Here is a 13086-nt window from a genome sequence, read left to right as displayed (position 1 = left end):
TATAAATATAAAAATGTTTCATTGTGGTACTAAAAAACGTCAGGAATCACGTTATAGAAAAGTAACTTTGTGAAAAAATGTTGGAATTTTTCTGTTTGCTTTTCTTTGAGCGTTTTTGTCCTTTGTGTCTCCGCAGGCTCTAACGGTGAGCTCGTCTACTCTCTGTTGGATTCGGCCGACGAAGCTTTCTCCATCGACGAGCACTCTGGCGTTCTTCGCTTGGCCACACCCCTCAACCGTGAGCTCCACCCCTCGTACACTCTTCGAGCCCGTGCTACGGACCGGGGCTGGCCCCGCCCCCTCTCCACCGTCTGCTCCGTCACCGTGTCCGTACTGGACCTGAATGATGACCCTCCTGTCTTCCAGCGCCACGATTACGTCGCCACCATCCCAGAGGACATTGCCGCGGGAACACAGGTGCTGCGTGTACACGCGGCTAATCGTGATGCAGAAGCTCAGATCTCGTACGCCATCGTGGATGGGAATGAGAAGGGCGCGTTCAGCATGGACACACACACAGGTAAAACATACAGGTTCTTACTGCACTGTGAAAAGCTTTACTCCAGCTTCATCTAGACGTTACAATGACTTGGGTTCTTGCCTGTGCAGGTGTCATTTTTGTGATCACGCCGCTGGATTACGAGCTGTCCCGCGAGTTCTCTCTGACGGTGGAGGCGACAGACGGAGAAACGCCGTCTCTAAACGACAGGGCTGTTGTCAGTATCAATGTGACGGACGTAAACGATAACAGTCCTGTGTTCAGCCAGTCAGTTTACGCAGCCGTGGTGAGCGAAGAAATCGAACCGGGCAAGGCGGTGCTTACGGTGAGTCTCCGCCCCCTCACAGGTAACATGACCATCTAAAGATTAGCGCTTAATGCTAACAAGGTGTACTAAACTGTGTGTGTGTGTGTGTGTGTGTGTGTAGGTCATGGCTGAAGATGCAGATGGTCCTTCCAATAACCAGGTGCGTTACTCCATCATCAGTGGCAACCAAGGAAGCCCTTTCTCCATCGACCCTTTGAAGGGAGAGGTGAAGGTCGCACGGCATCTGGACAGAGAGAAGGTACGCACACACACACACACACACACACACACACACACACACGCACACACACATACATACATGCCTTTGATCAGCCAAACACCAGCCATCATCACAATTTTTTTTTAACGTACTATAGTCTTAAACTCTGTGTGTGTGTGTGTGTGTGTGTGTGTGTGTGTGTGTGTGTGTGTGTGTGTGTGTGTGTGTGTGTGTAGGTGTCTGGTTATACTCTGAGCATCAGGGCATCTGATAACGGGAGTCCAGCTCATTTTAGCACCACCAAAATCAACATTGACGTATCCGACATCAACGACAACCCACCTGTGTTCTCTCAGAGCAACTACACACTCATCATCCAGGTATATACACACACACACACACACACACACACAGCACATCACATAGAAGAACATTTGAGGAACTAACACTTACAATGTCTGTTCATAATGTCTAACACTTACAGAGTCTTATTTAGGATTCATGAAATGATTTGTTTGTCCTTTAAGTGATTCAGTTGTGAATCTGAATTCTCTCTCTCTCTCTCTCTCTCTCTCTCTATCTCTTTCTCTCTCTCTGCCCCCCCCTTGTAATTTATTTGCTATATTGAATCCTTTACCTTTGTACGTGACTCGTGTCGAACCTCAGACCTTCTTTTCTAATTCGATTGACTGAAATGTTTGATTTATCTCTTTAATTACTCAGAGCTGGTTCCGGATTAAAACCTTAACGAGCAGCGAGCCGCTTTCTCGTTCTGTCTGTAAATTACTCAGCATGTAATTCACAATCTTTTGTCTCAACAAATCAATGAACCTACATTGTACCTGAATTTGGTCATAGACCCTTAAACCCCACTCCTGTTACTTCACTTACTCTGATATTCACCTGTAAAATCTGAAAATAAAACAAAAATACTAATAAATAAGTGTGTGTAGATTCTGTATGTGAATCACAGTGTGTGTTTCATCTCTAGGAGAACCGTCCGGTCGGAACCAGTGTCCTCCAGCTGAGCGTATCGGACCGGGACGCCTCACACAACGGGCCGCCGTTTTCCTTCTCCATCGTCAGCGGTAACGAGGATCACGCGTTTGACATCACGTCTCAGGGAGCGCTGGTGTCCATCGGCATGCTGAGTCGCCACAACAAGGACAACTACGTCTTGGAGATTCAGGTGGGACAGAAACAGCAGGATATTAATCACATATTTATTCCTTTTTTATTCGTCCAGCCCATAATTTCAGCATTATTGGTGATTGTCTATAAAACTGAATAAAACGAATACCTCATTAAAGGCATTCAGTCAGAATTCTGAGAATGCTTTAAAGCAAAGTGTGTATCGAGGTGTTCAAAGCTGCCCACACAAACACACAAACACTCCGTTTCCTCAGTGTGCCGTGATATTGATGTGTTCCTCTGCTGCTGCTGCCAAGAGCGCTGTAATGATCCACCTCAAAGACAATTACTGCTGCTAAAGCTTCAGCTGCTTCTCCACGTCCTGAACAGTCTCCCTCCCAGTTTACACACAAAAGTAAAGCTTGATAAACGTCTGTACTGGCAGCAGAAAGCTGCGATAAACACTAACCGTGATGGAATTCTCACTAGGAGCTCAGACAGGTGTGTGAGAACGAGCGAACCTCAGACCGACTTCACACCGCCGATGATTTCCTGCTTAAACAAGATCTGTTCATCAAATGTTAAAAGTTTACACTCAACTCTTAAAAGTGTTGCTGTCTTAGTAAACAATCGGTTTGTCAATCACTCATAAAAAGGGGATTGGTGAGAAATGAGTTATTCTAAATTATGGTTCATTTTTCAGAAAGGTTTCATTTCTTCTGTGACTCAGTGGAGCTTCTGAGTCTCTCTCTGTCTCTCTCTTGTCTTCTTTGGATATTATTTCCCTTAAAGACTCAAGTGATTCTGAATCAAAACCTTTTCCAGTGACTAAAGTCAAGTGTCAATTCATTTACCTTGTAATCGACTCAGTGGTGACTCTGAGTCATTGATCAACTCTGGAATCGTCTCTGTGTTTCAGGTGTCCGACTCCGGCCGGCCGCCGCTCTCCTCCTCCGCCATGGTGTTTGTTCGTCTGATCGAAGAGAGCATCCACCCTCCGGTCATCCTTCCGCTTGACGTTTTTGTCACCACGACAACTGCTGAGTACGTGGGAGGTGGAGTGCTAGGGAAAATCCATGCCACTGACCATGATGTACATGACACTCTTACCTATGGCATCAGCCCTGATCCCGCCCCTTCAGACAATTCCGCCCTCTTCTCCGTCTCACCTGCTGATGGACGACTTGTGGCTCTGGGTGCCCTTGACTCCGGTCGCTACTCGCTCAACGCCACTGTAACAGACGGTCGCTTCACAACGTGGGCGCGTGTCACCGTGCATGTACGCCCCGCCCCTGCACTCGTCAATCTCGTGAGCATCCGCCTGGGCAACATCGCACCGGAAGAATTCATTGGTGAGCATTGGCGCAATTTCGCTCGGGCGTTGCGTAACACAGCGGGCGTACGGCGCAGCGACGTGCAGCTTGTCAGCCTGCAGCCTGATCACAGCGATCTGGAAGTGCTTCTTGCGCTTGACAAGACAGGAAGTCCGGAGCAGGCGCAGGAAGTGGTGCTAAGGAAGCTGAATGCCTCCGCTAGCACTATTGAGGAGATAACAGGAGTGAAGATTGTTCGTGTTGGCAACAAACTTTGCCCTCGTTTGGACTGTCCAGCTCGTCACTGCCAGGAAACGGTGACCTTGGTGACTGGTGCTATGGCAACGTACAGCACAGCGAGGCTCAGCTTCGTCACTCCGCGCCACACAAGGACCGCTGACTGCCTCTGCCGCGGTAACACACATTCTGCACTTCCTCTGGTTGCATATTAATACACTGTAAGTTAGTATTTGCATCGATTTGATTTATATTTTGTCCATGTTTGAAGGTGCTGAGTGCTCTGAGCTGAGCAAGCTATGTGTAGGGAACCCGTGTCCCGAGGGTACGGAGTGTGTAGAAGACTCGACACACACCACATTCAGCTGCATATGTTCAGACGAGAAACACGGACAATGTTCTGGTAAGGACATTCTCTCACAACACCTCGGCATAATTCACTGTATAAATAAATCTAATACACATCATTATAACTGAGTGTGTATCTGTGTGCATTTTAGAAGCTCGCGCTCTGACATTGACCGGGAACGGCTACGTGCGCTACAGGCTGATGGAGAATGACAATAAGGAAGAGATGAATCTCTCTCTCAGGCTGCGTACATTCTCTGACCATGCTACTATTATGTACGCCAAGGGTACTGATTACAGCATCCTGGAGGTGAACACACACACACACACACACACACACACACACCTCCTTAAAGGACAAAGTGGCCACAACTTCATTTGATCCTTCTCATAGCGATTAGTGAAAAGGCTGCACCTTCTTTACTGAATGTAAAAGACAGAGGCCTCTTTTTTATTAAAACTATACGCAACAATAAACATCAGTCATTTGGTGTAGCATCAATACAGCCCGTTTTCCCACAAAGCATGTAGGAAAACCTCCAATCTCTCTTCATTCTCTCACGTCTGCCACTTTCACTTCTCCCATTTCTCCCACACTCTTCCCATCGTTTCTTCTATATGGCCGCCTCAGGGGTCTCAACAGAACACAGAGAGCAGGTTATTTTGGTGGTGTGAGAGGGCGAGAGAGAGAGGTTTCTCACAGATTCCTTTCCAGCACAGAGAGAGAGAGAGAGAGAGAGAGAGAGAGAAAGAGAGAGAGAGAGAGAGATGTAGACTCTTATCAGCTATTCTATCCTCATTACAGCATCATGCTATTTTTGCCTTACACACACACAGCTACACTATGCTACATTTAGCCTATGAGAATATTATAACCCCCCCTACTCAACCACACACACACACACACATCTTGCATCATACGTTATTTAGCCTGTGAAAGGTTTTAAACACACTTTTTGTGCCATATTAAAGACTAAAGTTAGACAATTTACTATCAAACTTGCTACTGTTTTTTTTTAATACAACACATTATAAACATTATTTTGGCTATTGGGCTAAAATATTGCTGGGTCGAGAACTTAGGGGCAGTGGTGGCTCAACTGGTTACGGATCTTAAGCTTAGCTAATTAGTTAGCACTGTGTCAATAAGCAGCTGTACAACTGAAAAGACATTTTAGTGGTGTTGACATGGTAACGATTGTAATTGGTGAATCATACAGTATTTGATGGCTCAAACTTGCAGCAGTATCTGTGCATACCTTCAGTTGTGTATTGGATGTATTAAATGAAAGGAATTATATTTTAACCTGGATATCATTTTGTGTGTGTGTGTGTGTGTGTGTGTGTGTGTGTGTGTAGATTGTGAATGGACGTCTGCAGTACAAGTTTGACTGTGGCAGTGGGCCTGGTGTCGTGTCAATCCACAGCCCGTTAGTGAATGATGGTGAATGGCACACAGTTTTGCTCGAGGTGGATGGCAACTATGCTCGTCTGGTACTTGACCGAACCCACACTGCCTCAGGCAAAGCACAGGGCAACCTTCGCACACTCAACCTCGACACCAGCGTCTTCTTCGGTGGGCATGTGTGGCAGACAGGTGTGGCCAATGGTCTGAGGGGCTGCCTGCAGGAGGTTGTGTTGAATGGACGTGAACTGCCACTGAGACCACAGCCTCGTAGCACCCACTCAGTTCTGGAGGATCTCGTGGAAGCTGTGCCAGGCTGTAACCCACCTCCTCGGGTATCAAGCTGCAACAGCGAGCCCTGTGCCAATGGGGGAACCTGCACTGAGCTGCCCAATGGAGGTACAGGGTCTGGGGCACTAATAGTACTAAGGCTGGCTAGCTAGTTATGTCAAAGTGTATATAGTTTTGCAATGTTTGTGACAACAAAACCCATCTAACAAAACTAATTCCTTCCGGTTTACTAATACTAATGTCCACACTTTTTGCTCTGTTTTTGTTGTAGGTTATTTCTGTAAGTGCAGCAGTATGTTTATGGGCAGCCACTGTGAGGTTAGCATTAGTCCCTGCTCATCTAATCCCTGTCTTTATGGCGGAACCTGTGTGCCACGTGGAGATGACTTCTACTGCCAGTGCCGAGGCCAGTACTCCGGCCAGTGGTAAGAGACCAAGAACATACACATTTTATGTAAAATGTAGTTTTATAGGCTCCGTAGTTGTTTTTGTTTTTGTATAGTAACTGATAATGCAGCAGCTGGGACTGGTTAGGATTCTTCTGGGAGTGAGCGAGAGTGGGTGTCCCACAGAACTCCTTAAAGAGGGACTCTGTCCAAAACAAAAGACTTCCCCTGTGATCTTTTGTGATGTTTGTAGGACTTCTCTACTACAAGAGTCTATAGAGCGAGATAGCAAACAATTCTTGGTACAAGCATTCTCATTCATTTCATCTTTGGCTGGATCAGAGATTTCAGCCAATTGCCATTATATGACCATGTGGCCTACGTGGGCAGATTAGACCATGTCGCCAGCTTGATGTGGGACAGCAGGGAACTCTCCTGCGATAAAATAAATGACTGTTGAGCTTATTATAAATTTGACCTGAAATGAACATTGTGTCTCTGAGTTGTAGTTTGAAATTTCTGATAAATCTGAATTTGCAAAAGTTCTAGTTGGGTAATGCATGGTTAGTGATCTGACACGTAGGATTTAACAAGTTGGCATGATAGTTCCCGCACTTGCTTGTGCTTTAAAGTTGTCTTGGATGTGTGACAGGTGTCAGCTTGGTCCGTACTGCACAGAGAACCCCTGCAAGAACAATGGCCGGTGCATTGGCAGCCTAGATGGCCCGGTGTGCGAGTGCGAGCCTGGCTTCCAAGGAGACAGGTATGTGGTAAACAGGGACTTTTCTCCTGTCGTTGATTTTGCAGGTATTTTCAGTAGTAGAACAAGACATCATTTGTATTGGTATGTCTGCTGTATACATTGACTAAATGTCTGTATGCATGGCCAGGTGCCTGAGCGATGTGGACGAGTGCTTGAAAAACCCATGCACCAACGGTGGCCAATGCCAGAACACGTATGGCTCATACAACTGCAACTGCTCACTTGGCTATGGAGGTCACCACTGTGAGCAATATGCCCAGATCAGCAACCATGTGGTCTCTACATCCTGGAACATTGGGCTGGAAGAGGTCATCGGCATTGCTGTCTTTGTTGCAGTCATCTTCGTCATGGCTCTGCTATTTGTCGTGATCCGTAAGCGTGTATGCCGACGTGCCAAGCCCCAGTCACCTGAAGATGACAAGCACCTGTCATCCTTCCTGCAGCGTCCATATTACGACTCCAAGTTGGGCAGGAACGTCTACTCTGACGTGCCACCCCAAGTGCCTGTGCGACCCATCTCGTACACTCCCAGCGTGCCGAGTGACTCTCGGAATAACCTGGACCGCAGCTCATTTGAAGGCTCGACGGTCCCTGAGCACACAGAGTTCAGCACATTCAACCCTGACCCTGTAGGCCATGGGCACCGCAAGGCTGTTGCTGTTTGTAGTGTAGCCCCGAACCTGCCCCCACCACCACCTTCCAACTCTGCCTCAGACAGCGACTCAATTCAGAAACCCAGCTGGGACTATGATTACGACGGTAAGGGCAGAACTGACATTCTATTTCCATTTTCCTTATTGTTTCTTTTTATTAAATTGCCTAATTAAAGTAGCTGCATGCTCATCCTGTGCATTTTTTCTTGTTTACTTGCAGCTAAAGTTGTAGATCTGGACCCGTGTTTCAGTAAGAAGGCAGTGGAGGACGGCACGTGTCACACTTATAATGCCCGGGGCAGCATGTCTGAGGTGCAGTCGCTCAGCTCTTTTCAGTCCGAGTCCTGTGACGACAACGGTATGTGTGTGTTTTGTGCTAACTGATACTGGATTGTTTAGCAGTTAGCATCATTTGCATCAATCATGAGCTGATGTATATCCTCCTTAACGGTTTAATAATTAGCAGAAGCTTTAGATCTTGAGTAAATTTAACTGTTCTATATGCATACCTAAATCTCTTGCTAATTTTTGAGCATAGTTCTTATGTATAAAATCTTAATATTTATATATATTTAAATGAAGTTAAATCATACAAATACTTTACCAAAAAGAGGCTAGCTTACACAAAGCTGACTACCTAGGATATATCTTCAACCATTTCAGATGGAAAATGTGACCATGACTAAATGCTAATTTGCCTGCATTGTCATTCATGGTGTTAGCATTTTCTAGTGAATTATATAATTAATGAGTTCTATATTGGCCAGTTAATATGTAGCGTACCTTGTGGGCTAGTACGTTAGCTTTGTGTGCTTTTTTGCTGTTAACCATATTTGTAACCCAAAAGATTGTATTTGCACTTGCATGTTTATGGCAAACTGAACTTCTTTTGTGATCTACAGTTTTATCATTTCCATCAAAGCACCGTAGTGTTGTTAGCATTAGCATGAATACTAACCAACCTCGTTCTTTCTTTCTTCCTTTCGCTTTTTTGTAACCTTGAGTTAAGGGTTTGAGGGTCATGTTGTTGTGTTATGTTTCTCTTTCCTCTTTAACTCGCTGCTTTGGAACTATAGCACCCATTTGGATCAAACCACACCAAAGACGCAGGGCGAGGTTTTAGCTAAACTCGTAAGTCAAACATGGTGACCCAGAGAAGGAAGGGATCGGCTCACAAAAAGGCCTGGTGTAATTCTCAGGGCATAAAAAAGAAGCTAATTTTCCATAAAATGTTTGACTTTGTGATTATTTGGTTAATTTGTCTACTGCTTTTTTTGTAGACATTTGATTTGATTTGATTTGATTTGTCTGTTTCACTTTTTTATGCATATTTTTTACCCCAAGCTGCCACGGATAGTTGAAGTCCTCAGTGGTACAATTTTAAATAATTTCAATTTCTTTTTTTATTTTGGTCTTCCCAAACGAATTCCTGTTCCCACTTGGGACCGAATAGACTTTCCCTTTTTTATCCTTGAGAATTCCCTAATTCCACTCCTTCCTTCTGCTCGTATCGCACCGTACTGTCAATGTCAGTGGAACCATCAGTACCACCGATGTATGTCACCATCAACCTAAAAGCATCGAGTCTTTGTTCTTTGTCACAACTCCACCATGATACATCTAGAACCTGGTGCAGATAGGAACCAGACTCAGGCCTGTAAAGACACAGCTCTGTGAATTTTAGTGCTTCATCAGAGCGTGTAGATTGTAGTCACATGGTGTCCTTCCTGCCATGTCCCTGGGAGGTTGGGAAGGGTCTTTAGACTAGAGATATGGGTCACGCCATTGTTTCACCAAATTTTAAACCAAGTAGCATTTTAAAGAGTTTCCATTCTGTTGAAGATACCATTATAATGTTTTATTTCCACAACATTGCTGCACTCACCTAAACTGAACAAACAATGGCTAAAAAGTGTGTCATACTGTACCAAGCTCTACCGCCTCGACTACTGAAATACATTGAATGCAACATTAGTCCAAGTAGTCCAAGTCCTCACCATCCCCTTCTCTAGTGATGTCTTCCTCCATTTTACAAAAACAACACACAATACAAACATTCCTCCCTATCTCTTACCACTCGCTATCAGTTAAGTCTCAGATACGTCGGTCCGAAAGCGTCAGGAAAGGAAATAGCGTCCTGGATGGGGGGGAAGGTCGAGGGTCACGGTGTCATCGTCATCATGTCATTGTAGTTCTCTTAACTCTCCATGTTCCTCACACTAACATTACGCTCTCTCTCATCTGCTCCCTTCCTCCATCCATCCATCCATCCATCCCTTCGTCCTATTCCTTCCCTTCCCTGAAGCCTCCATAGTGACTGTAATCCACCTGGTCAGCTCGGCGGCTGGCTCGGTGGAGACACCAGGTACCGTGTGTTTGATTCTCCATGAGTGTAGTGTTGTGTGGGAGATTAAACAGATGCATGGATGCTGTGTTGATTCAATCCGCCGTGTCTCATCAATAAAAAGGCTTCACATTTGATTAGCGATATTGCGCCGAGGTATTATTCGATTACAAATATATTGCACTTTTTTTTCGTGCTCAGTCAAAAATACGACAACATCTGAGACACATCGGATGAAGCAAACGGCACGCCTGTGGTCCTAGAGACTAGTCCTGCTCATATATATATATCCTTCTTTTTGTACTTCCTCTCTGTGTAGATTTTAATATTTAACCGTTTCTTTTCTCTGTATCTGCTGCTTGCTTTCATCTAAAGAGTCACTCCCGTCTCATGAGCTCAAGAACCCGAGAGGTGAATTGAATTATTTTCCGTGTTTTTGCCTGAAGCCCTGTGATTTCCCCCTAAACCTGCATGCAGTGCTGTGAGAGAAGAAAAAGGAAAAAAAAACACTTTGATGTCAAAAAAATGAAGCGAAATCTAACAGAAAAATTAAATCATGCTAACTTGTTCTTCGTAACTATGTTATGCTAATAACTTTAACCGTATGCTATTTTTTAACATAGTTTTTTATTGTTATTCTTATTACTGTTTTTTTATCATAGCACAGTACTTTGTATAGCCAATTTTTTTTGATAGAAAACGTAAACATTAAGACGGTTCTGAATCCTTCTTGCTTCGGCGTCAGCGTTTTATTTCGATTGATTTTATTTTGTGTTGTGTATAACGTGTATATCTTTGTCTGAAATGTTAACCGTGCGTTTAAATTTGGTTAATTTTGCTGCATGATGTTTAAATGTATGTTTTTGTTGATTTTGTTTATTAAGATTTAAAATGGTTTGTCTCTTGCAGGAATTTAGTTCAGTTCAGCTAATTCAAATCCAAAAAGAACAAACTATTCCACGTTGTCCAGTAAATGTGTTGCTAACAAATCTAACGATGCTAATGGATTCTAACCTTTAAAACACTATGAATTATTTGAACTGAAAGTGTTAAAAGTGTTGAATTGAAGAAAAAAAATTTCCCTTAAAGTAACAAAATTACTGTGACACTGTGCCGTTATACGGTGGTTGATGTTTGTCCTTTTGTCTTATAGGGTATCATTGGGACACATCTGATTGGATGCCGAGTGTTCAGCTTCCTGGAATCCAGGAGTTCCCTCAGTATGAGGTGGTGGAATCTCCACCCACCCTGTACAACGACCCCGCCTTGCTAGACACGGACTATTACGCGGGTGGTTACGACATCGAGAGTGATTTCCCGCCTCCACCTGATGACTTCCCTGCCCATGACGACCTTCCTCCTCCTCCACCTCCACCCGCACAATACGACACGCTCGGCCCCGCCCCCTCTAGTCCCGGAGGATCGTGGGTACGCCAGCGGCCCCCTTTGCCCCAGCTCTACACGCTCAGCCATTACCTTCCGCACCACCAGTACCCTTCATCCGACCCGGAGGTGCCGAAAAGCGGCAGCATCGCGGCTGACGACATTTCGCTGTCTCTGTACGCATCCACGGTGTCATGCTCGGACGTGGAAGAGTCAGAGGCGCCCATGAGCGACTGTGAGAGTGGTGCCGAGGACGGCGCGCAATTCCGACGGCTCATCGTAGCACCGCAAGCGCAACAACAACCACAACAACACACCGAAGTCTGACACTGGATCCATAAAGAACAGAAAACAAAAAGTGCCTGAAAATTAAACCTTATGCAGGAAACTATCGTAGTCACACACACACACACACACACACACACAAAATGTACGACCACACAATAAATTCTCTTACATATGGACATATTTAAGGATAGTTTCTCCTCTGGAGCACAGCAGCTAATTTCAGTAGGAGTCATGTGGACCTGAGTGTGTACATTTGTGTATCTGCCTTCACATCATGTCTGATGATATAAAGTTCACACCGTCTTGTTCATGAAAGAAAAAAGAAGAAGAAAAAGTGTCATTTCAAAGCGATAGCTGTCTGTATTTGTATAGAGAAAACCATGCAATCTGTTTTTTTGTTTTGTTTTTTTTTTAATTATTACAAATGCTCATTCATTTGTAATGTAAATGGTACTGTACAGTCTTGATTTTGAGGGTTGAATAGTTTTTTTTGTAGATATTTTATTTTTATTTTTCAAAACATGGGGGGAAAAACAAAACAGTGTGTCATTATCAGCTTTTGCTGCACAAAAAAATATACAAAGTGGTAAAAAATCGTGTGATCTTCTCCACTCTTCCTGCTCGGCTCTGACGGGCGCCTGCATATTATCGTGATGTCAGTTTCATTTTTTGTGTTTTTTTATTTGTAAAACTTTTGAAACTTCTTTATTTTTCCACCAAGAAAAAAAAACAACCAAACGGGACCCAGTATATTTATATTGCGAGATCAAGTGTGGACTCGTGACTTTTTTCAAGCAAGCGCTCGTGTGTGAGCAATGTTTCGGTCTTGTTTATGATTTGTTCTTTTTGTTTTGTTTTTTAATACTGCCACTAGCTTAATCGCTTTACTACTGGCAATAAATTATTCTTAAAAATATCAATACTTGTCTTTTTTCATTTTGGACATTCAGAGAAAGCCTTTGGGGTCAATACGCCTAAATGGTTGTGATTAACGATGGTTGTGGTCAAGGCGCTGGGTTTCTGATCAGAAGGTCGGGGTTCGAACCCACAAGCTGCTGAGACATCAACGGTGGGTCCTTGATCAAGGCCCTTTAACCTCACCTGCTCCAGGGGCGCCACACGATGGCTGACCCTGCGCTCTGACCCCATAACCTAGGATATGCGAAAACCCTTTAGGACGTGATGGTCCAGTGGTCAAGGCACTGGGTTTCTAATCAGAAGGTCGGGGTTCGAGCCCATAAGCTGCTGAGACATCAACATTGGGTCCTTGAGCAAGGCCCTTTAACCTCACACGATGCCACACGATGGCTGACCCTGCGCTCTGACCCCAGGCTCATAATAATCTGGGATATGTGAAAACCCTCTATTGGCAGTGGGGGCTCAACTGGTTAAGGCTTTGGGTTGTTGATCGGAGGATCGGGGGTTCAAGGCCCAGCACAGCCAATCTGCCACTGCTGGGCCCTTGAGCAAGACCCTCAGCCCTCCCTGCCCAAGGGGTGCTGTATCATAGCTGCCCCT

General features: G+C 44.7%; 1 protein-coding gene across 2 annotated transcripts in view; it reads left to right on the top strand.

Moving 5' to 3' along the window:
* The window catches only part of fat1a (FAT atypical cadherin 1a), a 73035-nt gene extending 60551 nt beyond the window's left edge, over positions 1 to 12484 (top strand). For both annotated transcript variants that reach the window (XM_060864656.1, XM_060864655.1), the window contains exons 14-27: positions 137 to 520; positions 610 to 824; positions 928 to 1065; positions 1263 to 1406; positions 2018 to 2215; positions 3077 to 3884; positions 3979 to 4110; positions 4208 to 4365; positions 5415 to 5859; positions 6023 to 6176; positions 6790 to 6900; positions 7028 to 7659; positions 7774 to 7911; positions 11051 to 12484. In XM_060864656.1, coding sequence (XP_060720639.1) covers positions 137 to 520; positions 610 to 824; positions 928 to 1065; positions 1263 to 1406; positions 2018 to 2215; positions 3077 to 3884; positions 3979 to 4110; positions 4208 to 4365; positions 5415 to 5859; positions 6023 to 6176; positions 6790 to 6900; positions 7028 to 7659; positions 7774 to 7911; positions 11051 to 11607 — 4214 coding nt within the window. In that variant the 3' untranslated portion in view covers positions 11608 to 12484. The remainder of the gene's footprint in view (positions 1 to 136; positions 521 to 609; positions 825 to 927; positions 1066 to 1262; positions 1407 to 2017; positions 2216 to 3076; positions 3885 to 3978; positions 4111 to 4207; positions 4366 to 5414; positions 5860 to 6022; positions 6177 to 6789; positions 6901 to 7027; positions 7660 to 7773; positions 7912 to 11050) is intronic.
* The last annotated feature ends 602 nt before the right edge of the window (positions 12485 to 13086 follow it).

Source organism: Tachysurus vachellii, chromosome 2, assembly GCF_030014155.1.
Source record: "Tachysurus vachellii isolate PV-2020 chromosome 2, HZAU_Pvac_v1, whole genome shotgun sequence".
Classification (NCBI taxonomy): Eukaryota; Metazoa; Chordata; class Actinopteri; order Siluriformes; family Bagridae; genus Tachysurus; species Tachysurus vachellii.
This window is presented reverse-complemented; position numbering and strand designations above follow the sequence as displayed.